At 48.2% G+C, this 26,437-nt stretch overlaps 2 protein-coding genes across 11 annotated transcripts in view; one reads left to right on the forward strand and one right to left on the reverse strand.

Moving 5' to 3' along the window:
* Positions 1-18: 18 nt before the first annotated feature.
* THAP9 (THAP domain containing 9) lies at positions 19-10,581 on the reverse strand. The gene is made up of 5 exons (XM_063336543.1): positions 10,462-10,581; positions 10,167-10,362; positions 9,778-10,072; positions 8,869-9,019; positions 19-7,401 (listed from the first exon to the last, which is right to left on the reverse strand). Exons 1-5 carry the CDS (start codon positions 10,539-10,541, stop codon positions 5,439-5,441), a joined length of 2,685 nt encoding a protein of 894 aa, XP_063192613.1. The 5' UTR covers positions 10,542-10,581; the 3' UTR covers positions 19-5,438.
* Positions 10,582-10,931: 350 nt separating this feature from the next.
* SEC31A (SEC31 homolog A, COPII coat complex component) overlaps positions 10,932-26,437 on the forward strand; it is a 45,056-nt gene continuing 29,550 nt past the window's right edge. For all 10 annotated transcript variants that reach the window (XM_063335126.1, XM_063335127.1, XM_063335128.1 and 7 more), the window contains exons 1-13: positions 10,932-11,138; positions 11,463-11,702; positions 12,441-12,523; positions 13,042-13,165; positions 16,177-16,375; positions 17,730-17,825; positions 18,806-18,946; positions 20,118-20,260; positions 21,226-21,325; positions 22,578-22,739; positions 22,944-23,096; positions 24,539-24,775; positions 25,384-25,458. In XM_063335126.1, the coding sequence (XP_063191196.1) occupies positions 12,445-12,523; positions 13,042-13,165; positions 16,177-16,375; positions 17,730-17,825; positions 18,806-18,946; positions 20,118-20,260; positions 21,226-21,325; positions 22,578-22,739; positions 22,944-23,096; positions 24,539-24,775; positions 25,384-25,458 (1,509 nt within the window). In that variant the 5' untranslated portion in view covers positions 10,932-11,138; positions 11,463-11,702; positions 12,441-12,444. The remainder of the gene's footprint in view (positions 11,139-11,462; positions 11,703-12,440; positions 12,524-13,041; positions 13,166-16,176; positions 16,376-17,729; positions 17,826-18,805; positions 18,947-20,117; positions 20,261-21,225; positions 21,326-22,577; positions 22,740-22,943; positions 23,097-24,538; positions 24,776-25,383; positions 25,459-26,437) is intronic.

Below are 26,437 nucleotides of genomic sequence, written 5' to 3' on the forward strand. Positions count from 1 at the left end.
TTTTTTTTTGCACTCCGTTCCTTCAGCACTGACAAATGTACACAGCAGATTTTCACTGAAATATCAAAATAAATCTGTTAACGCTAGGCCTACTTCTGATGCAAGTACTAGCTTGGATTTTCAGTATGAGATTGAATCCTACCAGGGATAAACCCTTGGTTACTGGCGTACTGCCACGCATAGCAATTTGTGGCACAGTTCATAAAGGGCCAAAATGGGTCAACCAAGCCAGCATCAGGTAGTTGAGTCCACGTGATAATTTCTTTTAAAGCTTTTAATTAATTTCTCATTAATGAGAGCGCTTTTTTTTTTTTATGTGCACTGGCTGGACAACAGTCAGGCTTAGACTGAGCAGAAAGATGTGCAAGGCCATTCTGCAGTGCCCTTGAAGACAGCAGGGTGCTACACAGAGCTCATTGAGAATCACGGGCAAAACTTGGAAGCAAAGCTTATCGAGAGCCTTAGACTCCCTGCTAGCAGCATGCAATGCACTGTTTTCTCGTGGCATTTGTGTCTTTTAATGTCTCTCTTGGGGAGGAGGTTTGTGAGCTCTTACGAAGCTGTATTATTCAGTTGCACTATAGAATACAAGTTAGTTAAGAGAGCTTGTGGTTTGCTTCTGCAAAGTAAAACCTGGTTTTATTTTTGTGCATCAAATTTCTAGGTTCAGCTTTTACTAGCTGCTTGGTAGTATATGATCAATGCTCAGGGAGTCCTAGGAGCGTTGTTAGGATGTTGAGCGAATGAAAGACGTTACTGGACTGAGCTTTTCCCCCCTAGCACACCAGCTGCTGCGAGAGAAGGCTGCCGTAGAGGACTTGGAGAAGGAATGAGGTGCTCAAAGTGACTTAGGGGTGGGCTTGGACGTCATGGAGGACATGGTGCTAGCGAGAGTGGGGGTGTTTCAGAGAAAGATGGTGGATGTCTGAGCAAGTAGTTGCTGGAGCAGTGTCAACACTGTGGGAAAAGGAGTGGTGCAGAAAATCACTTGGTCGCAATTGGGGAGTTATGAATGCTGAAAAATTCCACTGAAATCTAACAGTTGCTGCAGAGTGAGTACAGCCAGCAGTGTCTGTGGTGGGCAGCAGCAGGTCTGTATTTTTGGGAAATAATGGCAATTGGTACAGGGTTCCTGTAACAACTGTCGAGCTTTCTTGTAATATTGGATAACTTTGTTAATTAGATAACTGACACATTTTTTCTAATATCGTGCTTTTACTCAAATGTCATCCTATCAAGCCCTGTAAAACTTCCTCAACATCTCTTGAAAACCTCCGTCATCAATATTTCGGTGAATTACAAAAGGATGTTTGAACTGTGGTGGTCATGGGTATGGGCAGGTGAGCCACGGGAATGCACAGAGCCCAACGTCAGCCTGTCTGCGCAGCAGCTGCCACCGATCGGCACCAACTGCACAAAACCCATCAGAAATTCAGAGATGGGGAAGCCCTGTGTGCAGCACGCCTGCCATGTTTACAACTTCACCCCAGCAGCCAGAAGGTCATGTGCGTCTTCGTGCAAGAGCTTTCTGTTCGGGAGGAGGCTCGGCATGAACTGAGCCAGACAAGCTCGCTCAGATGTAAACAGGAAGTGGCAGCAGGCTTATGTCCAGCTGAAAAAAATGCACAGCGAGGAAGTGCCTGTTCTCCACAGCTCGGCTCATGTTGGGGCTGGAGGTTTAGGCAGTGCAAATGTTACAACATTACATGAGTGCAACCAATCTACCACTGGGATAACAGCAGCGTTTTGCCAGTCGACCTAAAAATCGCCTATGTGTGTGGGAGGGAAATAGTTTCCTGCAGAGTCTCTTGGAGCTGGAATGTCTCTGCAGCAGTAATGTCTTCAACATGGCTTTTTGCATAGGTAATTGGACTGGGGAAAAAAGTCTATAGAGGTTGTTTTTTTTGTACTTCCAGCAGAGAATGGATGAAGTTCTGTGGTGCCGCTGCTTTCAGAGCAGAGGTTGAGGAATTGAGTGCAGCAGCTCTGCTCCCACCATGAGTGAGTAGGACTAGAAGAGGAGGAAGAATCCAAACCGACCAGGGACAGTTTTGTCAAGTCACTCGTAGGCAGAATGGCACCTTGAATATTATACCTGCCCCTGGGACATGGTGGATCACCATTTTTCATCCTGTCTCCAACATGCAGCTCAAAAGAAACTGAACAGCCAAGAGTTTTGTGGGAAATCCTTGCCATCTAGCTCTATAGATGCAACTGCTATTTTGCATGGCAAAGGGAGGCCATTTAGCAGCAGTTATGCCAAACTTCCTTATTCCAGGTATAGCTTTGCATACCAAGGCAGCTTCCTTGCCACGGAAATGAGGTGACTGAAAAAGCCTATTCTACTTGGTAGCATCAAATCTATGACTGTCTATCAGTGGAAACAACATCTGAAAAGGAGACTGCCTCCTACCCTGGGCTGCAGGATGCTGACCAGCTCTGGGAGGATGGGGCCAGGTGGCACAGTTGAGTGGATGACCTGATGGGGCCATGTAATGGCATCCAAAACGCTCGCCCTGCTACAGCACATCCATATGCTGGTATCCGGGGCTCCTGCCCAGAGAAGAGGGTGTCAGTGCCCCCTGGGTGCTGCTGGGCACAACAGCCTGGTCACAGCCTCAGCGCTGCCTTGTCACCTTCATGCACAACAGCCTCTCTGCTATCCACTACCTCACTCAGCATCCACTTACCCGCTACCTACTACTTAAGAAACCAAATCCCAGCTCTTCAAGGAGTTAGCCAATAGGACCCCCTGGGAACGTGCCCTCAGGGACAAGGCAGGAGAACAGAGCTGGCACATACTCAAGAACACTTTCCATAAAGTATGAGAGCTCTTGATCCCCAGGTGTATGAGATCAGGAAAGGAAGGCAAGAGACCAGCATGGCTGAGTCAGCACCTGCTGGTCAAACTGAAGCACAAGAAGGAAATGCACAGGCAGTGGAGGCAGGGACAGGTATCCTGGGAAGAGTATAGGGACGCTACCAGTTGTGCAGGGATGGGGTCAGGAAGGCCAAGGCTCATCTGGAGCTGAACTTGGAAGGGACACAAAGAATAATAAGAAGGGCTTCTACAGGTATGTCAGCCAAAAAGGAAGGTCAAAGAAAACCCACCCCCGATGAGCAAGACTGTCAGACTGGTAACAACGGACAAGAAGAAATCTGAGGTACTCAAGAACTCTTTTGCCTCAGTCTCCACTGGCAACCTCTCTCGCCACACCTCTCATGTGGATGGACCTGAGGAACTTGGGCATACATATGGGACCTGACAAGATGCACCCCAGAGTCCTGAGGGAATTAAGTGATGTAGTTGCCAAGCCACTCTCCATGATACTTGAAAAGTCGTGGCAGTCAGGTGAAATCCCCAGTGACTGTAAAAAGGGAAACATCACACCCATTTTTAAAAAGGGTAAAAAGGAGGATCCTGGGAACTCCCGCCCTGTCAGCCTCACCTCTGTGCCTGGGAAGATCACGGAACAGACTCTCCTAGAAGCTATGCTTCTAACAGATCATGGAGGACAGGGAGGTGATTTGAGATTGCCAGCGTGGCTTCACCAAGGGCAAGTCCTGCATGACCAGCACAGTGACCTTCTATGATGGGAGGGACCACATCAGTGGACAAGACCTATGGATGTCATCTATTTGGACTTCTCTACGGCCTTTGACACGGTCCCCCACAACAAATCTCTGAATTGAGAGAGATGGATTTGATGGATGGACTGTTTGGTGGATGAGGAATTTGCCAGATGGTCATATCCAGAGGGTAGTGGTTAACAGCTCAATGTCCAGATGGAGATTGGTGACAAGTGGTGTCCATCAGGGGTCTGTATAGGGGTACTGTTTAATATCGTAATCAATGACATAGAGGGATTGAGTGCATCCTCAGCAACTTTGCGGACAACACCAAGCTTAGTGGTGTGGTTGACATGCCTGAGGGACAGGATGCCATCCAGAGGGACCTGGACAGGCTCAAGAAGTGGGCCCATGTGAACCTCATGAGGTTCAACAAGGCCGAGTGCAGGGTCCTCCATGTGGATTGGGGCAATCCCTGGTATCAATACAGGCTGGGGAACAAAGGGATTGAGAGCACACCTGCTGAGAAGGACTTGGAGGTACTGGTGGATGAAAAGCTGGACATGAGCCAACAATGGGCACTCACAACCCAGAAAGCCAACCACATCTTGGGCTGCATGAAAAGCGTGGGCAGCAGGTCCAGGGAGGTGATTCTCACGCTCTGCTCTGGCGAGACCCTACCTGGAGTACTGCATCCAGCTATGGGGCCCTCAGCACAGCAGACGCATTGACCAGCTGGAGCAGGTCCAGAGGAGCACCATAAAAACAGAGTGATGGGACACTCCTCTCCCATGAAGACGGGCTGAGAGAGTTGGGGTTGTTCAGCCTTGAGAAGAGAAGGCTCCGGGGAGACCGGAGACCTTATAGTGGCCTTTCAATATTTAAAGGGGGCTTATAAGAAAGATGGGGACAGACTTTTTAGTAGGGCCTGCTGTGATAGGACAAGTGGTAATGGTTTTGAACTAAAAGAGAGTAGATTCGGAATAGATATAAGGAAGATTTTTTTTTTTTTTTTACAATGGGCATGGTGAAACACTGGCACAGGTTGCTAAGAGAGGCTGTAGATGCCCCATCCCTGGAAACATTCAAGGTCAGGTTGCACGGGGCTCTGAGAAACCTGATCTAGTTGAAGACGCCCCAGCTCATTCCAGGGTAGGCCAGACTAGATGACCTTTTAAAGGTCCCTTCCAACCCAAACTATTCTATGATTCATTTGTGAAACATGGAGCTTTAGGGGTGCAGTTTGATACTGTAGTCCCCCCCTCCAGGAGATCTACACTTAAAGAGCTTGTTTAGCTGCTTGAGACATGTGGGAGTGGAGATTAGAGCTTGTGTACAACTTCAGTGCCATTTTCTTTTTGTATTTTTATTTTCCTTTTTAAGTAAAAGCTCTGCAAGCTTTCTTGCCTCCTGCTTTTTTAAAGCAGATCCGCTTTAGTGAAATCAAATTGCCAGCACACATAACCTCCCCCCAACCACATGGAAGATGAGATGCATCAGTTTTTTCCTAGCAAGAGCACTCACAGCACTAAGCCACCCAGCAGCTCCAGGAGATGCTCTGCAGTGTCCCCTACCACTTTCCCAGGCAACCATCTCTCATCCTGGCCTGCCACGCATATCTCATGAAATATGTGGCTGCTTTGCAGGATTACTAGATGGAAAACAGGATCAGATGAACTTCCTTGCTTTGCTCAGACAAACTCTGATCAGATGGTTTGCAGTGGCCCAACAGATCACTGCTTATCAACATCACTTTTGCCCGCAAAACCATGGGAAGACGCCACATCACTTCCTCACATGTGTTGCCTAGATGTGGCCACCACTGAGCCTCAGTAGGGGACAGCCACCCTTGGAACAGCAACGAGCACTCATGACCGCACGTGGGTTTGGCTTGACTGACAGCTACCCAGTGGTGATGGAAACAAATGTTTTCCCTTCAGTTTCTTCAATCTGTGCCTTCCACAATGGTATCTCAAGTTCAGGTGTTTGGCATGGTTTGTTCTGATGTTTAAGTAACATCGTGTTATTTGCTTTATTAAGATTGTGTAGTGATTGCTGACACACAACTCCCCATCAAATAAATGGTCTGTGAGGGTGGGGAAAAGGGGACTTCCTCCCAGAAGCTCCTGGAAGACTTTCTGTTCTAGAGACAAATGCCATACCTTGGTGGTTTTGTTGCCATCTCCTACGTTGCCATACCGGTTTAGGACTTGTTCCGAAATGTTTGTTATGTGATACACACTTGCTGAGGGCAGACTCACTCCACCTAACTTTTTTATGTAGAGCACCGACCCGCATCTAAGCCTGCTCTCATCTAACTCAAAGAGAGAAGCAAGACAAGCGTCGCATTGCAAGTCAGAGGCTAACTGCTCAGCAACGAAGCCTGCGGCGCAGGTGACGCTCTGGGCATGCAGCGATAGGTCTGTCAGCGCATTACTCAGTGCAGAGCCATGCAAAAGAAGGCCTGCACAATAGAGGTACTTTGTTGACAGTGTCCTCCCACGAGCTGGGTTATACTGAGCACGAATGCTGCCAAGGGTCAGATCTCTCCTACAAGACAAGGATATGTCCAAAGAGCTCGTATTGCCTGAGCCACCACTGTACAGCGAGCCTGGTGCCAGGCTGCAGTTGGCCAGCAGTTTGTGATAAGCAGCCTGAAACACAGTGCAGGTGGGGCTCCCACTGCTGCCACAGGCTTGCTGGAGGGCCCTGAGAAACATCTCCAGCGGGTCAAGGCTGAAGGCATAGGTCAGGAGGTAGTGGGAAGGAGTGCCTTCGGGACACACATAGTTGGTGTAAAGCCACTTGAGGCTTTCGGCATTGAGCAAGAAACTCATAAATCCTAGTTTGCGTTTGCCCTTAATAATGTGTCTCCCCTTAGAGTCTGTTAAGGTGACGAAGAAGCTCTTGGCCTCATTAAACAGTTGGCTTATTTTGGTGTAATTTCCAGCTATCAAAGGCCCCTTTAGTCCCCTTCTGTAGGGACCTCTGCCATGAAATACATCACACAGACGGCTCATCAAACGCACAAACTTGACAGTACCGTTGCAGTTCTGGAATGAGGCCAGGCCCAGCTTCTGGAGGTGTTCCAGTGCGTCAGCAACACCCTCGCTAAACAACAGGGTAGCAAGGTTGACCTTCAGGTGGTAACTCTCCTCACTCCCAGGTTGGCCTGACTTGGGACTACATGGCTCTAATACCCTCTGCTCGCGCAAAGATGCCAGCTCGACCACATACTGCCACTGCACGGTGTCACTGAGCCACTCTATCTTCTGGAAGCACTGCAGAGCATTCCTTATGAGCTGGAGCGCATGGCAAATGTCGAAAAAGTATGTGATGCTGTGAGCAGAGCCAGGCGGATGCTGGAAAGTACACTGAATCCTTTCAGGATCCATCCTGATCCCCAGAGCTCTGGCGGTCTCGGCACCACGAGCGGTGGCGCCTGATGTCACAGCCAGCACCGTGATGCCAATGTTGTTCAGCTTATTAATGGTCTGACGAAGCAGCTGAGCAAGTAAGTGGCCAGTCGTGCTGTTCACGAAGAAGTAGCCAAGTGGAGCCGTCCAGGGACTTGAGATGCCGACTGCCATGAGGATTATCGCTTCTGAGGCCAGCGGAGCTTCGTCAGCGTCAAGGGCGCCTGCTCCAAAGTCAACAAAGCCCATCAGGCGCTGGGTCTGTGGGTCCCACTCCTGCTGCTTCTGCAGGGACATGTCTTGTACCATCAGGGCACAGTAGCGGTAGGCCTGTTCCCCTCTCTCCACTTTTTCCTGAAGGCGGAGAAAAATGTTGTTGCTGAAGCCTGCAGCAGCTTCATTATTAGACAGCCAACTGGAAAAAAAGGGAGGATGCGATTAGATGTGATTCTGAGAAAACTGAAGCACCAGTCAGCACCTTTTACCACTTAGGAGATGGTCAGCCATGCTCAGAGCTGTAGAATAGACTAAGACACAGAGTATAAGGCAAGCAGCCCTGCCCTTCTTAATGCATAGTCTGAGTTTCTTTTCTCACACCCTAGTGATGGGAAGCCAAGCAAAAGTACTGACCATAGAGGGAAGTAACAAAGCAGCTTCCTGCCTCTCCCCTCTCCAATGTATAGATCAGAACAGGAAAAAAAGATTAAAACAAACACAGGAGTGCCCATCAGGCTATGCAGAGGCCAGCAATACCAGGCTTCTCTCCTTCCCAAGTGGCTTTCTCCCCACTGTACATCTTAATCCAGCCTGGAAGATGTGAAAGCCTCAGCAGCCCATGTGGAACGCTACTCTCCTCCACACACTCTTCACTCACTACCTCCTGGTGCCCCTTTGAGCAGATTCTTTGGAGAAGCAGTGTAAACCCCCCCCCCAAGGCTGGCATGGACAATGTTCATATCTGTTATGTATCCTGCACTACAGGAGTTTGAGACTGAAAACCTGTAGGGGGAGAGTTTCTTCAGCTTTTGTTTTGTGTGCTGTTACAACTTCCACTTCTTGTTAATGGGTCTGACAGCACTTCAGGTAGTAAATTCTGAGCCTACATGACTACTTGCAATGGGTTGCACAACGGACTTATGTGATATTGAAAAATCTCCCTTCTATAACTCTGAAACAGACACTTGTCAAGATTCACTAACTTCCCAGAGCCCCTGTGGGGCAAGGTGAGAAAATGCAAAGCTCTAGTCTAACCACTGTATGCAGTCCTTCACTTTCTCATGTTCTCTTCTCCCTTTTCCAGAAAACAGTTCCAAAGTTCTTCATGTATAGTCCTCTCGGTTGTTTTCCTCTACTGACACTTATTCCTGCCCATCTCTCCTCACTCACTTTTGGCTGTTGGTGAAGCTCTGCAGCACCTCCCTTGACACTGCCTCCTGCTGCCTCTTTTCAGATGAGCTTACTTGTATTTGCCCTTCCTTCCACTCTTTGGCTCATCCCTCCCCTCTTACAAGTCTACATCGCACATCACAGGGCAAAAGCATGCGCCAATGTGGTAAAGCACCTCTGCTTTTCTGTATTCCTCCTTCCTTCCCAGTGAACAGTAAAACATATATAGACCCTACAGCAGCCGAGGCCCTGAAATGTAGCTTTTTTTCACACCCCTAATTGTCTGGAAATACTTAGCAAACTCCACGCTTACTCTAAAATTGTTAAGGTGAGGTGAGGTGAGATGAGATGAGGGGTATCAGTATTTCTTGACATTTGCTTCCCACTCTCCTTCTGTTACTAATACAAAGCACCGCTGAATGTTTTTAGGACAGACCTGTTACACCTATTTCTACAAGAGTACTTGGAAATACGGAATGAATGAATGAATACTTGCTTTGTCAGGCTGTAAGGATGAGGGAGAGGAAAAATTTTCCGTAGATAATCATAGGCCTTAATATGGTAGAGGTGGAGAATACAAGCAAACTGCCTCATTTCTGGTGAGTATTCTGCCATCTGCCTCCAGCTGTGCAACTCACAAGGCAAATCTGCTTAAAAAAAACAACAAAAAACACAAGAGGTCAGCTTTAGTGAAGCAAATAAATAGCTGATAACTTAACAGAGGGATGTGTAATACAAACACCTTGCAGAATAGAAGGCAACAGGACAGCCTCTGGCACCACTCAATGATGAAGTCTAGTATGTATAGCTCAGCAATACTATCACCGTGCCTCGCTTCTTCCTAGGGACAGGCAGTGGCCAGGGAGCGTGTGCCCTACCACGCTGTCTGAGGCCAAGTCCCTCACACGTCTTTCCCCTCTTTTCCTACCTAGTGTCATTCCACAGTTTTGAGTAAAGGCTGTGGTACATGTGGGTGCTCCTTAAAAACTGACATAACAGGAGAGAAGCCATTAACTTACAGTTGACTCTGCGATTTGAAATGGCTTCTTCAGGTTATATTATTATTGTTAACAGAGCTCACTGCCGGACAGCACAAAAGACAATGTTTTCCTAGTTAAATATACTCTATTCTTGAGTCATCTGTCAGCTGAATGGTGGCACGATTTGATTTAACAGCCTTGGTTACAGGTCTGACCTAAGCAGTGTAGCCAGCCTCAAGTAATTGAATTCTAACTCTTTGCAGCATTGGTTGTTGCATTCCAGACCTACAAATCGCAAAGCCTTTGCGCTATGGCATTGGACCTATGAGTCTAACAATCGGGGATTACGGGTAAAGTCAAATACATAAAACTGGGGAGGGAGTACAGAGCCTGAGGCCCTCTGCCCTAGCAAACACCAGCAGTACCTGAAAACTGGGCCTGCAGCAAACTCACGGTTTCCTCAGAAAGCTGCTGCTTCTCCGCCAGCTCCCAGAGGATGCTGGACACCGTTCTGGGCTGGTGCTCGGGGGAGCATCTCCCGGCCTCGGGGAGCTGCTGCTGCGGGGTCTCCGGCGGCGGCCGTGCCCCCCCGCCGCCCGCCTGCTGCCCCTTCAGGCTGTAGTTGTGGTCGCCGGCGGTGACCCCGGTAGGGGGGCTGGGTAGAGGCTGCTTCAGACCTCGGACGTGGGGCCCGGTTCTCCGGGCGGCGCCCGGCGGCTCCTAGCAGGGAAAGGGGAGGGCAGGTCACGGCACACCGACGCGACGCGGCCCGGCTCAGGGGGGAGAGGGGACCGCGGCCGCCGCCCGCACGCACCGGCTGGGGGAAGCGGGAGGGCACGGCCCCCCGCCGCAGCTTCCGTCGCAGGCCGTAGCGCTCGAAGTCGGCCTCGGCGAAATGCCGCGAGCAGAGGATGGCGCCGGGGCCGGGCCGCCAGGCCTGGCGGCTCCGCGGGTCCACGCGGTTCACGGCGCGGATCCACTCGCGGCGCTGCGTGGCGTCCACCGGGAACCTGCGGTGAGACGGAGAGAGGGAGGCGAGTGCGGGCGGGGGCTGCCCGCCCCGGCCGGGCGGCGTGCGCGGTGCCGCCGCGGGGGAGGGCCGCACTCACTGGTGGAAGGAGATGCCGCGCTCCCGGCTCCGCCCGTTGTCGCGCGCGGTACAGCCCAGCGCCGAGCAGCTCCGCGTCATGGCCGCCGCGCAGGCAGCGCCGCGGGCCGCCGCCGCGCCACGCCCCGGCACGGAACGCGCCCGCCCATTGGCTGCCGTCGCCCGCCCTCCCACCTTCCTCCTTCCCATTGGCTCGCGAGCCACGACCCCCGGCCTCCCCGCCGGAAGCTGCTTCTCCATTGGGCGCGGCGGCTGTCGCTGCCCTCCGTGCGGCGGTGCTGCAGTTCCGCCTCGGTGCGACGTCCGCAGGGAAGCAGACGGCGGGAATGGCAAGGGAACCGAGCCAACCGGTAGCGGCGGTGGGGGAAGAAGCAGCCAATGGCAAACGGTGATCCTCGCAGCCAATGGGAGCAGCGCTTCCAGTCCCTATATATAGCGGGGCCGGGAAGCTCAGCAGTCTTTCCCGCCGCGCGGTGGTGGTTGTGAAGGTGGCCATGTGTGGCTGAGAGATGCCCGACGGCAGGGCCGCCGTCCGCGGGCGCTCAGCCTCACAGAGGCCGCAGCCGCGCTATGGGGCCTGGGCAGCGCCCGCAGCGGGCACGGCATCTGCCCGCTGAGCGGCCGCGGAATCCGGCGGCGGGAGGCGGCAGCGGAGCTGTGCTCTGGCTACCGTGAGAGGTGGGTCAGAGGCCACAGCCACAAGCCGCGCGCCCCCGGGCTGTGAAAGCCGGTGGGTCGCCGGGTGCGGCGGCTGGGTCAGCCAAGTCACGCGTGCTGGTGCTATTCCCCAGCCGCAAAAGGCGAGGGAACCCCCGCCATGGGTGTGGGCCCTGTCCGATGATGAGCCTCACTGCTGTTCACATCATGACAGCGCCGTGATTACTGCTGTTGAGCTGAGGAGGACAGGCGGCACCGAAGCCCCCGCGTTGCGGGCCCTTTTCCCCGGTTCCCCCGAGCCCCAGCGGGGCGTCCGCCCCTAACGCCTGTCTCCCTCTTCCCCAGGGCCGATCGCCGCTCCTGCCCCGAGAAACCCGGAGAAGACCCCGCAGAAGGAGGCGGCTGCACACACGCCCCCCCACACGTAGCACAGGCGCTCGCTTCCCGCGCAGGGAAAGGTGGAGCCCCGTTCTCCGCCGCCCGGAAGGCGCGGGGCGCGCCCGGAAACCGCCGGCGGGCGGGAGGCGGTGCCGCGGCTGCCACGTTGGAGCGGGCCGGGGACGGGTGAGCGCCGGGGACGCCGAGGTGAGGGGGAGCGAAACCCTCGTTATCTACTTTTTTTTTTTTTTTTTTTTAAAAAAAAATCCTTTCCGTTCCTGTCGGAAACGGGCCGTAGGTGCCGGTCGACGAGGCGGCCAGCGGGCGCCGGCGGGCGGCCAACCGTTCCCAACGGACCGCTAGCGGTCCGTTGGGAACGGTTGGCCGCCCGCCGGCGCCCGCTGGCCGCGGACGGTGTTTCCGAGGCGAGGAGGAGCCCCCAGGGCGTTGAAAGAAGACCCCCCCCCTCCAAAAAAAAGAAAAAATGAGGCGGTGGAGGCTTTTAAACCGTTTTTCGTCCTCCGCTGCGGCCGGCTGCTGAGGGGGTTTGGCGGCGAGGGTCTAGTGAGGGGTGGGTTCGTTGGGTGGGTTAAGGCTGCAGGTGGCTGTAAGGATGCCCGCTGTGTGCCTTGATGCCGTTAGAAGAGGGTTTTTGGGAGCAGTTGAAGCTTTGCCCACGTTTTCCTGTGCTGTGCGTCTGTTCGGCAGCCGTCGGTTTCCTCTACGCGTCAATGTTATTCTGCCGGCGAAGGGTTATTCCTCCCCTTCCCCCTTGGTGTCCGCTGGAGAAGATGGCTTAGGTGTCTCGCTGCCTGTGGGATATCTTTAGGGAAACGGTCACCCTGGCTGCTTCTGCCAAGTCCTAAGGGAGCGGCTGAATCCGTGGCAGCGCAGTCTCCCCCATGCTCCATTTAAGTATTACTTTTCTTGGTTTTATTTTTTTAGTGAAATGAAGCTGAAGGAAATTGATCGTACTGCCATGCAGGCATGGAGCCCTGCCCAGCAGCACCCCATTTACCTGGCCACAGGTGAGTTTCTGAGAAGCGTGTGCTAGCAGGCCTCGGGCTACGTGTCATGGCAGCCATGGAGTGATTGGCCATGGTCATAATTGAAAGTTTTAGGAGTTATTTCTTGTCCTGAAGGCTGGTGCAGGGTGCCTTTAGTGGAGTTCACCAGTTGTGCCGTGAACATGCTTTCCGTTCTGCAAGTGACAGCAAGCGTCCTCTTCTTTCTGCCAGGGTTAGGTGACAGCAATCCTAACCGCTAGTTTACTGTCCCTTGCTGCTCATTTGTAATTTGGATCGTTTTCTGTGCATTGTCAGGGAGAGAGAGGCACTTGCCCAAAGCTTTTCTTGTTCATACTGGTTGAGAAACCCCCAAAGGGGGAACCATGGGGAGGAGAGTTATGTAGAACTACATCTAAATAACAGGAACGTGGCCCCATCTCAGGGTCCTTTTTGCAAGGATGTTTTTATGCCCCTCCTTGTGCTGCTGTTGCTCTTTCGTGTATCATGGCTTTCTCACTGCCAAGCGCGCTTCTTTGCAGGTACATCAGCTCAGCAGCTGGATGCAACCTTCAGTACAAGTGCTTCTCTAGAAATATTTGAGTTGGACTTATCAGACCCTTCTCTGGATATGAAGTCATGTGCCACCTTTTCCTCCTCTCACAGGTAAGCAGTGGGGTTGTAAGGGAAAAGTAATGGCTGTGGAACTGTTATGCGTGGTGCCTGTGGGAAGGCCACTTCATGAGCTTTATCTGCAGTTGTTAGGAGAAGAGCAGAAGTTCAGTGCTGAAGGATGAAGGCATGTGAGTGCCATTGATGTGGGACAGTGAGGTGTCATTGTGAAGGCAGTGAGCTTGGACTTGGAGGAGTTGCAGGCAGCTCATGCTCTGCTGTAAACCTAAAAAATCTGACATTGTCTGGTAGGTTTGAATATGTATGCACACCCTTTATTTTGGGGACCTTCTAAGATTCTCCAGGGAACAGAAAGAAACGTGAAATTATGAAAATACAGTCGCAACTTTTCACATTGCCCCATCCTGTTTGCATTTAGGTATTTTGGGGAGAATCCTGTAACATAACTAAACAGGATTGTGTTCTGTGTGTAGTATCATACCTCACGCCGCAGCTGGGAAGTCAAGTTCCGAACTATACAACTCCGCTTAGCTCTTAGTTCCTTACCGTGTGCTTGTCCAAAGAAATATTATTAGCATCAGACGGTCCAATTTCCATCTTGGCAGCACTTGTAGTGGCTCTCTGGTGGCTGGTCCAGTGGCTTCCACTCATGGGTGAGCTGAAACAACATAGATGGAAGCGTAGGGTGTTTCTGTGGGTAGAGGAGATGAAAATTTTCATTGCCGTTGTATTGGATCGGATCCATGACTTTCATACTAGCTACAGTGTCAACATAACCACTCTTTCCCCCTGGTGACCCGAAATGATGTGACTGGAGGTGCAGGCAATTCCAGCATTTTGCCAGTATGTTCAAGTGAGAATTTGACACTTCTAGAGGAGCAGTTGACATGTCCCCCACCTCTGACATGAGCAGAAATTAATTGGACTTGAGTCTTCGTTATCTGTTCTAAAGCTGTAACTTCAAGACCTAGGGACCTACAACCGTTTCCTAAAGTTCTTGACCAAATGTGGTTTGCTGGGTTCCTAGGGGTTAAGTGTCGCCTACAAACAACTAGAGAGGGGTTGAAATTGTGTGCGTTTGCAAACAATAAGATTGTGGTCCTGCTTAGGGATGTTCTTCTGATTTGAGTAAATAACAGTTGTGGTGCCTTTTGCAGGAGGGAGCACAGGGTGTTGGGCTGCTGACTTTGTGCCATATCAGTTTTGTTGTAATGATTCGTGGGGTTGGCTGTTGTGCTGGCAGGTGGCTTACAATTTGTGCCCTGCAGTTGCCTGCATTTTAGTATGTAAGGCTTCTGAGAAACAGCCACAGTCTCTGTTTTATATCCTGCACTGTGTGAAAAGCTGATGTTAATGTGTTCTACTGACCCGCTGAGAGCAGGTTGAGGTGTTTAATCTTTTAAAATTTCCCTGTTTTACCTTGTTTTAACTATGATTGAGATTTTTCAGGGCTTGCCAAGTGACATTTGCTTACTGAATTTCAAAAACCACTCCTTATAGCCAGGGTGCAGCGCTCCTTTGAAAGTACTTCCCTTGGTGAGCAACACAAGAATTTGACTTTACCCCAGAAAATGCATTACAAAGGAGGTTGATTTTTTTTATTTTTTTATAACTAAAGATAACAGAAAGTGTCACAGATAGCAATGTATACGTCAGGCTTTATTTTGGTTTGCAGCAAATGGAATTGTCCAGGTGATAAAAGCCACAAAAGATAAATCCTGCAACAAGCTTTGTTAATTGTCCTCCAAGGAAAGTTTTGCACTGCTTTTATAGAGACATACTTTATCTTGGAAAGAGCAAAGGGCAAAAGAAAAGTAATTTGCGCAGTTAGCTCTGATTTTTATTCCTCACTCTTTTCTGCCTTCATTTTGGATTATCCAAAGTCCTGTTGAATCTTGCTGGTGGTGTAATGCTAATGCCCAAACAATGCTATTGGGCACTCCATTTATCATAACCTTGCACAGTTAGGTATGTAAGTATAAAAATTGTACCCAGGGAAAGGGTCTGTCTGATATCACAGACTAACTTCCTTTTGTAGCATCGTTCTTTGAACCCGCTTTGTAACCTGAACACTACATTAGGAGACTGAGCGCTTGGCTGTTAACAGTATTTCTCACCCAGCGTATGCTCTTTGTTTAGCTTTCTGCAGTATTATGCTGAAGTTTCTGTGGTTTAAAGAAATTACTTGAAGGTTGTCCAGAGATAACACATTAATAATAACACTGTGAATGCTAAAGTAACTCCTTGCCACTTTCGAGTCAATGTGGGTTTGCTTTCTGTTTGCATAAGACATAATTTGTGACAGTGTGTCATTTTATGTAGAAGAAATTAATTCTTTGCATGGCTGAATACACAGGAATGCTGTTTTGCTTATGCAGCAAGTTCATTGAATTGAAGGAAATTTGAGTATTTGCAGATGGACACAGTGGTGTGAAAATACTTCACTTCTGGAAGTATGGTTAATTCCTCTTGATTTAGCCTGGAAAATAGGTCGTGGTCCAAGACACACCTGTCTGTGATGTGAATAAACTAGTTGGTGAGCCCCCAGTACAGCAGATGAAATGCTTGCTCATCCAGAAGCACAGATATGGAAAAGGATTTGGAATTCTTCTAGTTACGCTTTTTTCCTCTCTTACATGACATTGCTCATAAATAGCAGAAATTTACCTCCAGGCTGTGGCTGGATGGTCTTAGAGTCTTTACTCTGACTCCTGTTGTTTTGCAAAGGTGAGCTCAAAATCATGTGCATTTGGGAGCACTTAACCTGATTTTGCAGCCAGGTGATGAGAGGTGTTATTGATTACCAGGTTATTGGTTGTCCATGTCATGATCCTGCATCTTAATAACAAGCCGAATTGGGACACATAAGGGGTTGTAAGTACAGAGACTCATCCTTAAGGAGAAATGCAGGCAGTGTTTTTCTGTAGTGTGTCTGCTCTGCCTTTTAGCATCAGCCTGGAGGCTTTACCTGGGGTGAGCAAAATGGGGTGCATCAGTGTATGTGGTGGATGGTTGTAGACTTTGGGGACCTCTGTGTCTTACAGGTACCACAAGCTGATCTGGGGGCCTCACAGCATGACCTCGGGTGAGAGAGTCTCTGGAGTCCTGATTGCTGGGGGTGAAAACGGAAATGTCATTCTGTACGATCCAGCCAAAATCATAGCTGGAGACACTGAAGTAATAATTGCCCAGAAAGACAAGCATACGGGACCAGTAAGAGCACTTGATGTCAACATGTTCCAGGTTAGTTTTCTGTTCTTCATCACATACCATCATAGATGAGTGGCCTGTCTTAACTTGTAACCTTAAATATTTCGATCCCTTTCCTCTCCCCTGAAAAGTATGAACTAAATTTGGTGTTTGAGTGTCTGTTTGTAGGAAAAACCTGTCCTGTTACTGGCATTTCAGGATGGGGAGGAAAAGAGTTTAAGGTGTCTCGTTCATTCCTTCCCCTTGTCAGTTGTCAATTAGTGGGTCTTTTTTAGCTCAGCTTACACGTAAAGTAGAGGCCGTCTTCTGTGGTGTTTTTAGACAGTCTCCTTTTTAAGCACCCACGTACGGTGCCGATATTGTTCTCATCACGTGGGGAGTATTTACATGCTCTCACTCATGTTTCCGGTGACATCAGATTTTAGGTATCTCCTTTGAGGGTTGGGTATAAGTATTGTTACTTGAAAAGAGGAGACGGAACAGGAAACGTGGCAATGTAGCCTCTTTAGCAGAAGAGCTCTCAAAACCAACAAGCTTTCCCCCATCACTAATGAGCGTTTGCTTCCTTCTAGATACAGTGTGTTGGTTTTTCCTTGTCCCCACCAGCTGTGCGAGAATTCAGTTTAATTTTGTTTCCTAAATAGCAGTTCTGTGCCTGAACACTTGCCTTCAGCAAGGCTGCCCTGTGTTCATTGTGTCCTCTCTGAATCGCTTCCTTTCCCTTTCTGCCTGTTATGAAGTCGGGACTTGCTTGTCACCAGCCACAGAATGTGATCAAAGGGTGCTCAGTGCCCTCGGCTCGTGTTGCCCTGCCTGGACTTTTGCATCCCAGACGCGGGATTCCTCTGGATCATTGCACTCGCTGTGGGCGGGCTGCTCTCCACTGCTGGAGGCACACATGCCACACTTCATGGCAGTTTGTCCAGAGCAAAGCTCTGTGGCAGCGCTGCTTCCTTGTCTGCCCCCTCCCAGAAGCGTCACTGCTTTACGCTTACCTGTCCATGGCTGCGCCCCTGCAGCCTCCTCACAGGTGTTTGTCATGCAGTGGAGGAGCACTCCACAAAACGGGAATATTGGTCTTGGCATGCCAGTCTAGTGCAGTGTATTGATTTTATTTTTTTCATTAACTCAGTCTTACCTACAATCTCAAAAAACCTTGCTTTTTTCCCTAAACTGCTCTGTGTGAACCAAAGGCTATATTATAGAATCATATAGAATCGTTAGGGTTGGAAGGGACCTTAAAGATCGTCTAGTTCCAACCCCCCTGCCATCCGCAGGGAGCTGATAGGAGAAATTTGCACAGTCCTATAGATTTGATGCCTCCCAGCAGCTAAGTCTGAAAGCTGATGCTGAAAATACTCTTAACATCTATTAATGTGTCTTACAGACCAATCTGGTGGCTTCTGGTGCTAATGAATCTGAAATCTATATCTGGGACTTGAACAATTTTGCTACACCAATGACACCAGGAGTGAAGACACAGGTACCAGATTTGTATTTGTTAAATACTGCTGATCAGACTAATGAAAAATATGCATGTCACTTAAGTTGAGATCCTCATAGGTAAGCTTAGGAAGCGTGGGTTAGATGAGCGGACAGTGAGGTGGATTGAGAGCTGGCTGAATGACAGAGCTCAGACGGTTGTAGAACAGAGTGTAGTTGGAGGCCTGTAACTAGGGGTGTTCCCCAGTACTGGGTCCAGTCCTGTTCAATATATTCATCAATGACCTGGATGAAAGGACACAGTGCACCCTCAGCAAGTTTGCTGATGACACAAAACTGGGAGGAGTGACTGACACACCAGGAGGCTTGTGCTGCCAGTCAGTGAGACCTGGACAGGCTGGAGAGTTGGGCGAAGGGAAACCTAATGAAGTTCAACAGGGGCAAGTTTAGGGTCCTGCATTTAGGGAGGAGTAACCCCATACACCAGTACAGGTTAGGGACTGACCTGCTGGAGAGCAGCTCTGCAGAGAGGGACCTGGAAATCCTGGTAGACAAGTTGTCCATGTTCATGAGGAAGATAAAAAGCATCTACTGAGAAGTCAGAAGATGAGGCAGTAGGTTTGTCAGTTACCTTCATGGGTTTCAGGGAATGCTTAATTGCTATACTTAAGGGCCAGCATTTAGCCTATGTCTCTTAAGGAAGATCTACAAGGAAAAACAATAGCTGTTTGTACTTTGTGCCTTGTGAAGGAGCGAGAAGAATGGTAGGAAGTTGTTTGAATGCATGTATGTTTCTGTAGCTGTTGCACAAGAAGTTTGTGGTTACTGGAAAATGGATTTATTACTGCATGGTAATTTGGTGACAACAAAGGGAGAAATGGCATGAGAAATAATCTTCAGTTTAAGGACTTTTAGTTTAAACTCTGGGTTTGGATACTTTGTTTAGTCTGAGTTGTTTATTATCATGTGGGCGTTTTGGAGGGTGCTTACCTTGGTTAAAGATCCCCGTATGTGTGACAGCCTCTCGAGGACATCAGCTGTATCGCATGGAACAGGCAAGTCCAGCACATCCTGGCATCTGCCAGCCCTAGCGGCCGAGCTACTGTGTGGGATCTCAGGAAGAACGAACCCATCATCAAAGTCAGTGACCACAATAACCGGGTGAGTTAGCTCTTGCATGGGTGCTTGTGGGGTGCCTCTTGGCATGTGGGAACAGGTCATAGCACCCCTTCTTATATGACTTAAGGATACTGGTGGCTGGCCTAGTTTTGTACAACATGCTAAATATCTAGTGCTTTCTCTTAAAAGGCTGTGTATATGCAGAGGGATTGTCCATTGTGTGTTTTGTTTGCCTGAACAAAAATACGCAGATGCAGATTGACGCAAGGCAAGGCACTCAGATTTCCTATCAGAGTGATAAGTTAATTTGGAGAAAGCCATTACTGATCTGTTTGGGGCTGCCACAGAAAGATTTTTATTCAGCTACTCAGAAATGACATGTTTGGCCTGCTGGAGAGATGAGGCTGCAGCTGATATGCTCTGGGTGAGCACATTTAATCTCACAGAGAAGGTGATGTCATGACCTAGTGCTCAGGCAGAGAGGGCTTCCTCCTTGGCATCACAGGTGGGATGAGCATAAGGGCTGAGCCCTGGCAGGACACTGATGACTGATGGAGCTGGGGCCTGCGCTTCTGCTGGTCTGGATGTGGAAATGGGAGCAGGCTGCAGCTGAGCTTGGGAAGGGCAAGCTTGGGAAAGGCAAAATGGAATGTTGCTATAACAAACTTTGAAGATGTAGCAAGAGTTCAAAATAAAATTTACAAATGGGTTCTCCTGAAGTAGCTGCTTGGTCTGCACTCTTATTCTGGTAAACTGTAACTCTCAATGCTTTGTGTTTGTTGACCAACATAACAGCAGCAGGGTAGACTGTCTTCATCATGTGATTGTAGTGTAGTGATAAAATGTTCACATGACAATAACCTCTGCCTAAAATTGCCTTTTATTAAATATCAATAAAAATATTAGAGAAAAAGATTTGTGCTGAGGACTTCACAGTTTTCTTACTTTAAAACGTAGGATTGTGAACAGGACAGCACAGTGTCATGTCTTTAAGATGACCTTGTGAAACTAGCTGCAAACTAACTCATTTCCTCACTCAGAAATGAGGAGAGTATCGTGATCTGAATGCAGTCAGAAATAATGCCCAGAAACACAGCTGCAAATTCCCTCACAACAGTGTTTTGCCATGCACGTAGACATATTTAGGCTAGTTGTCTTTTGTCCTTTAGTGCTGCTTAGTTATTTTATGCTGTGGCTCACTGTTGTCCCTCAGATGCACTGCTCAGGCCTGGCATGGCACCCTGATGTTGCTACCCAGATGGTTTTGGCCTCGGAGGATGACAGGTTGCCTGTGATTCAGATGTGGGACCTAAGATTTGCCTCCTCACCGCTTCGTGTTCTAGAAAGTCATACAAGGTACGAGTATTATGTAGCCTGCTGCTCCATGGTGTTTGCACTGTTGGTGACCGTGTACCAGTTTGTACATCCCATTTCTTGCGCAGTTCCCTGTGAAGGCTCACTTAGTTGGAGGTCGTGATTCCAGCAGTAGGCAGCATTATATGCTGGCTTGATGACTAGCCAATCCTGTGTCCTGAAAAGCTTGCCTTTTGGGGGGCCCTGGTTTGAAGGGAACAGGCCCCAGAATAAAAAAAACACCACCCTGTTGAAACACTGAAGTTGCTGCTTTGTTTCTATGCTTTTCACGAAGAGGAAGCTGAGGTGCAAAGAGTTAATAGTTGATTTTGCCTGAATAATGGACTGAAGGCATACCTAGGCACATCCTCACATGTGGATGTGCACAGTCTCTCTGCCCCTCAGTCCCCTAAATGCCTTAAATTTGGGTACAATGAAAGCTTTTGTTAAATTTTCATCCCTCCTCAGTTGTTAGTGAAACTTTCCTTATTGCCCAAAACCAGCGCTTGATTTAAGGAAAGAGAACAGCATTAAGTCTGTGTTGCAGCTTCTACCAAAACTGCTGCCAGTGGTTCTGCTGACTTGAATCTCCTGCTAATAAAAAGAAGCTGACAAACTTTGTAGTCACTGACCTTACCTACAGGTTTGCACACTGTATGTTACTGATACTGCAGGCAAGCAAACCATTTTGTTACACTGGTGTCCACGTTCTCCCACATGACCGTTGTATTCAATTTTCAGATACAGTGGCTGCACCTTTATACTTCTTCATGCAGAAAATAGAAAGCATGTATTTCAATAAATACAGTGCCGATTGAAAATTTTCTCCTCTTGTAAGACAAAGGAGTGGGGAGGGTATTTTGAGGTGGAACGCTCAGCTAACGTAGAAACTCAACTTACAAATACGCTTTATTTATCACAATTTTGCATTTACGTTAAACTTTTTTTGGTTGTGACTTTTCATGCAGGGGTATATTGGCCATTGCTTGGAGTATGGCGGATTCGGAGCTGCTCCTTAGCTGTGGGAAGGATGCTAAAATTCTCTGCTCCAACCCTAACACGGGCGAGGTATTGTACGCACATCACTTAAAAAAAGCTCTCTGTTCGGAGGTGGCACAGTGGCATATGCAAAGCAGGTGTTGGTGTGCTTGCATTCCTAGGAATGGTACTTCTGTGGGATGTTTCTCCCTGTCCTGGGTACTTGTGTTTGGTATATGTGCCTTCTGAGCTTGTTCTGCTGGTGCAGAATTCCTTCCTGGTATTGCTGATATTACATGTTTGTCCTTACGGCTTCCCTCCTGTTAAGTGGTAAGGTCCCTGCTCATTATAAGGGATAGAAATGGCCCCACTTAAACTAAGTATTTGCTTCCTGCTCTTTTGGTTTGGGCCCCATGTGGTTGGATTGCTGTTGCAATTGCCTTTTTCCTTCTGTAAGCGTAAGAACTTTTATCCAGACCAGAGGGATTTTGTAAGTTACTACAACAACAGCAGATCAGAGAGAGCCACTTGAATGTGTTCCCACTGTGCTCTTTTGGGCCTGCGGGGAACGCAGATCCTTTTTTGAGCCAACTTGAGTGTTTGCCCCTAGACCAGGAGAATGGCTTCAGGCACACTGGAGGGCTCCTTGCCTGCAATGGGCAATAATCCTGGAGGACAGAGAAGTGTTTCTAAAATTCAGGCATTGGACCAAAAGTGCAAAAGCTGTGGGGTGGTAAATGAATTGCTGTTAGGAAGGCTTTACATGGGGATAAATTATACTACCTGTTTTTATTAAAAATAAAAACCAGTTTCCTGGGAGACAACGAGGCAGTTCACATTTTGCTCTTTGAGTTTCTCCTAGTCCATGGTTAAATGTCTGCTGTGGTAGTGGGCTTGTCTGTTCCAGGGCAGGAGAGGCTGTATACCCAGAGTGCAGGTTTTAACTTTTGCAGTTTTCTTGCAAAACAGACTTACTTTGGAGCCTGGACACGTCTCTATGTAGTGCGTGGAGATACCCAGATTAGCTCTGAATGAGCAGGCATGAATATCGGCAGCAGCTCACAAGTTGCAGTGGGAAAGCACAGACAATACCCTGCCTGCATAGTTTGTCCTGTGTGGATTAAACAGAAGATTTAATGGCAGGAGAAAGACATTAAGCCGTGGTGTGTGATAATCTCCTGGTTGCCAATTGTCAGGGTTTGCCCACTGTTGGTGGGTGACATGGACGCTGCAGGGGAGCAAGAAGAGCAGACCAGTCTCAGGGCAGGCAGGAAAATTGTTTGCTGTTGGACCTGGTGCTTCATAAAAGCCCTAATTTGTTGGACTTGTTTTTGCTTCCCAGGTGCTGTACGAGTTGCCCACAAACACACAGTGGTGCTTTGATATCCAGTGGTGTCCCAGGAATCCTGCTGTCTTGTCTGCAGCTTCATTCGATGGGCGGATCAGTGTTTACTCCATCATGGGAGGCAGCACGGATGGCTTGAGGCAGAAGCAAGTTGACCAGGTATTGAGAAATGTTCAGCTAAGAATATGGACAGAAAGTGGGAGGAGGGGAAACACGAGCTCATGTGAAGTCTTCAGTGGCTGTCTGCAGCCCTGCTTGCAGGAGTGCCAATCTGGTGCAAATAAATGCTACTGTTTACTTTATATGTGACTTTATATGTGATATAAATATGTGACTTTTGGGTTTTCCCTTTTGTTATTGAAGCTTTCATCGTCTTTTGGGAACCTCGATCCATTTGGTACGGGACAGCCCCTCCCGCCCCTGCAGCTTCCCCAGCAGACCACCCCCCAGTGTGTTGTTTTGCCCCTAAAGAAACCACCCAAATGGATCCGGAGACCTGTGGGAGCATCGTTCTCGGTAAGCAGGAGGCAAGACAGTTGGCCAGCCAGGGAAGGGACATAGTGTGGTGGCACCTGCAAAACGCTTTAGGAAGAGGGGATTTCGACATTATGCTCCACCTTGGGAGAACTTCCCCTGTTTGTAGTCATGGTGGGAGATGCTTGCAGCAGCTTCCAGACTGGACGCTTAGGACAGCAAGCAAGCAAAAGTGACAAAAATGCTTGGGGAAAAAGAAAAAAAGGAGAAACATGCATTTACTTCTCTCTGGTTTAGGACTAGGGCTTTGCTTTTATTTATGTGCAGTGCTTGCTTTGGAGTAAACAAATATACATTGGGAGGGGGGGATGGGACCAAACTGGGCGTATATCTGAGACTTGAGTGCAGTTTGAAGCTATTATGTGAGTCAGTATGGTGGAGAATACTCAGGTTAGATCAAGGTAGCAGGAGTTGCTGTAGCAGCACACAGCTAGGCTCCTCCATGGCTGGTTGATTTGCAGAGGAGCCAGGTGAGAGGGTGGCAAAGCCTTGCTTTTTGTGAGAGTGGAGTTGTCTGCTCTTTGGCTCCACCTTTGGTTTATTTTTCTAGACCCATGGGCCATTTCTTACAGATCTGCTGAAGCCTGTCCGCTTGAAATGGATTTCTTTGCCAAAATACTGCTTGGTTTTTAGGATTGTATGCATGCTTATTCATGATCTGATGCACAAATTAAATGCCATTTTCTGCCATAAAAGAGAAGCGACTTTTCCCTAGACGCTGATCGATGTGTCATTTTGTAATGGTGTTTATTCCCTTATTCATCCTGGTTTTCCAGGAGCCAGCTGTCAGTCTTTTTCTTGGCTAAGCTTTTTGCTTTTTGTAATGCTGACTTTGTCACTTATTGGACTGGTCTGTGTAAATTAAATTTGAGCTATACAATGAAATAATATTATAAGCCCCCTCTAATTTTTTTTTCTTCTGTTGCTTTTGCTGCTCTCCAAATGATTACACAACTTACTGCCCACCTCTCTGTAGGTTTTTTAACTGGTAAACAGCCTGTCAAGAGCAGGGTAGACACCGTGCTTGAGCATTTATTTAATGATGCATAGGTTTTTTTGGTAATTACGTTGCAATATTATGAGGTACTCTGTTTATGCTGGGCACTGTACAGACCCACAGCTCCAGTTCTCGGTTTCTCATCAGTCTTTTGCCTGAGGAAGAACAGGCACAGGAGTACTTGTGTTCATAAATCTTAATAAAGGTGCACCTGCTTATCCAGCAAGCTCCTTACATGCAAAGAAATATGGAGTGGTGGAAAAAAAAAAATCAATGAGTTGATGTCAGGAATGTTTGTCTATTGGGCAATAAGCATGTATACACTCTATAAAATCATATGCATACATATGTGTCTGTGCATACTTTTTCACATACGCTCCAGTGTATCCTTGTATATTTACATACTGCATGTGTGCTTCAATTCCAGTTTGGAGGCAAGCTGGTTACATTTGAGAATGCCAAGTCTCAGCAGCAGCCAGGCATCGAGCAGCAGCAGCAGTGTCACTATGTCTACGTAAGCCAGGTTGTTACGGAGAAGGAGTTCCTTGCCCGCTCGAACCAGCTGCAGGAGGCTGTGCAGTCCGAAGGCTTTGTCAGCTACTGCCAGAAGAAAATCGACATGGCCCAGGCTGACTTTGAGAAAAATGTGTGGGCTTTCTTAAAGGTAACGGGATAACAGTAATTTAGGAGTTCCCCACTGACTTGGAAAGCCAGTGCAGAAATGGTTGCACAATGGTGCACATTATGGTGTTTTAGCAGAAGAGTTTCTGGGAACCAAAAGTGTAAGCTGTGGAAATAGTGCCCATAAGCCCTGTTGTTGGAGGTGGTCCACCAGAAGAGAGAGGGTCCTCAGGGCCAGGGATGTTTGCGGGATTCATGTGAAATTGTGGCAGAAGCCAAGGCTTGAGGGAAGGTATCTTGTATTTTTTGACATCCCCCATCAGTACATCTTTGTACAGGGAGCTGGTGAGAAGGGATAAAGCTTTTGGACAGTTTTAGATGTGCATTTCACTACTGACCATGAACCTTTAGAGGTTTCCAAGTGAAGCAGATAAGTAGATTGTTCACTTACAGGAAGCAGACTGAAGCCTTGCCTACCTGCTCAGATGCTCAAGTGACTGAATGCCTTTCCAGTTCTCTTTATTACTCAGTCTGGTAAAGAAGAGTCACTAGCTCTCACTGGGTAATTTGTGCCAGTCAAGTAAAAAGCCAGTGAGAGAGAAAATGAAAAATTGTGAATTGCGATGTATTCTTAACTTTTGTTTTTTAAAGGTGAACTTTGAAGAAGATTCACGCGTTAAGTACCTTGAGCTCTTGGGATACAGGAAAGATGATCTGAGGAAGAAGGTAAATGTGCCTGGAAGCTGTGCTTGTGTTAAATGCTTTACTGGTGGATGTATCCGCAGAGCACAGGCTAAGATGCTGACGGTGCCACGGATGGTTGAAGTACTCATTTACCTGTGGGACTGGAAGAGCAATTACCAGTATCCACAGGCTATACAATACAATAAACAATTTTATACAACGTTATTTTTGCTGTGTTTCCCAGCAGATAGTATTTGTCAGTGCTGCAGCTCTCCTAATAGCTGTAATATAGCTGTTACCCATGGTGCCAGAGCCTCTGTTTAAATATGGGGTTTTGTTGTGGGGACACCATTCATTTTAAAAAAACCAAACCAACCAACCAAAAAAACCCAAAAACTAACAAAAAACCACCGCTGCACAAAAACCCCCCAAAACAAAGATCAAACCTGGTTACGTTTGGAAAGCAAAATTTCTATTACCAGGAAGCAACTTGCACATCTGAAGTATAGAGTTTTTTTCCAAGTTGGAAGAAGATTCTTATTTTAGTGTTATAGGGGGTACCTGCTGTGCATTTTGGCTCTTTGTTGCTTTCAGTGCTGTACCCAGGAACTGTCTAGTATTTCTTCAGTTCTGATTCAATCGATGTGAACGTTTGACTCATTTTCATTGTATCAAACTAATTTTTAATTTCAAAGAGTGGCTCCATAAAAACGTCATTATGGTTACGAATGAAATGGCCTCCATGGCAAACTTATTATGATTACAGGAAAAAATAATGGTTTTGCTAGCAGTCTGTCCTCAGCTTCTAAATTTTTGTTGCTTGAATCAAAGACAAGCACAGCAAGGGGAATCCTGTTTTTGTAAAGCAGATCTCAATTAGAAAATCCGGTTGAAATTTAGCAGGGGTCCTGTGGAGTGGCCTCATGCAGACTGCAGCCCACTGCTGCTGTTTCTCTGGGTTTGGTACGCTCCGGGCATGGGGAGAAGCTGGGAAAACAGGCGTAGCTGAGTTGAGTGACCT

Source organism: Chroicocephalus ridibundus, chromosome 5 (genome assembly GCF_963924245.1).
Source record: "Chroicocephalus ridibundus chromosome 5, bChrRid1.1, whole genome shotgun sequence".
In the NCBI taxonomy this organism is placed as follows: domain Eukaryota; kingdom Metazoa; phylum Chordata; class Aves; order Charadriiformes; family Laridae; genus Chroicocephalus; species Chroicocephalus ridibundus.

Bases quoted from the DNA above. Each gene is read 5' to 3' on its own strand.
- THAP9 (XM_063336543.1), bottom strand. From the start codon at position 10,541: ATGACGCGGAGCTGCTCGGCGCTGGGCTGTACCGCGCGCGACAACGGG. The intron at 10,073-10,166 runs GTGCGTGCGGGC...TTTCCCTGCTAG, and splicing joins CCTCCCGCTTCCCCCAGCCG to GAGCCGCCGGGCGCCGCCCG. The intron at 9,020-9,777 runs GTACTGCTGGTG...TTTTTTAAGCAG, and splicing joins GCTGCAGGCCCAGTTTTCAG to ATTTGCCTTGTGAGTTGCAC.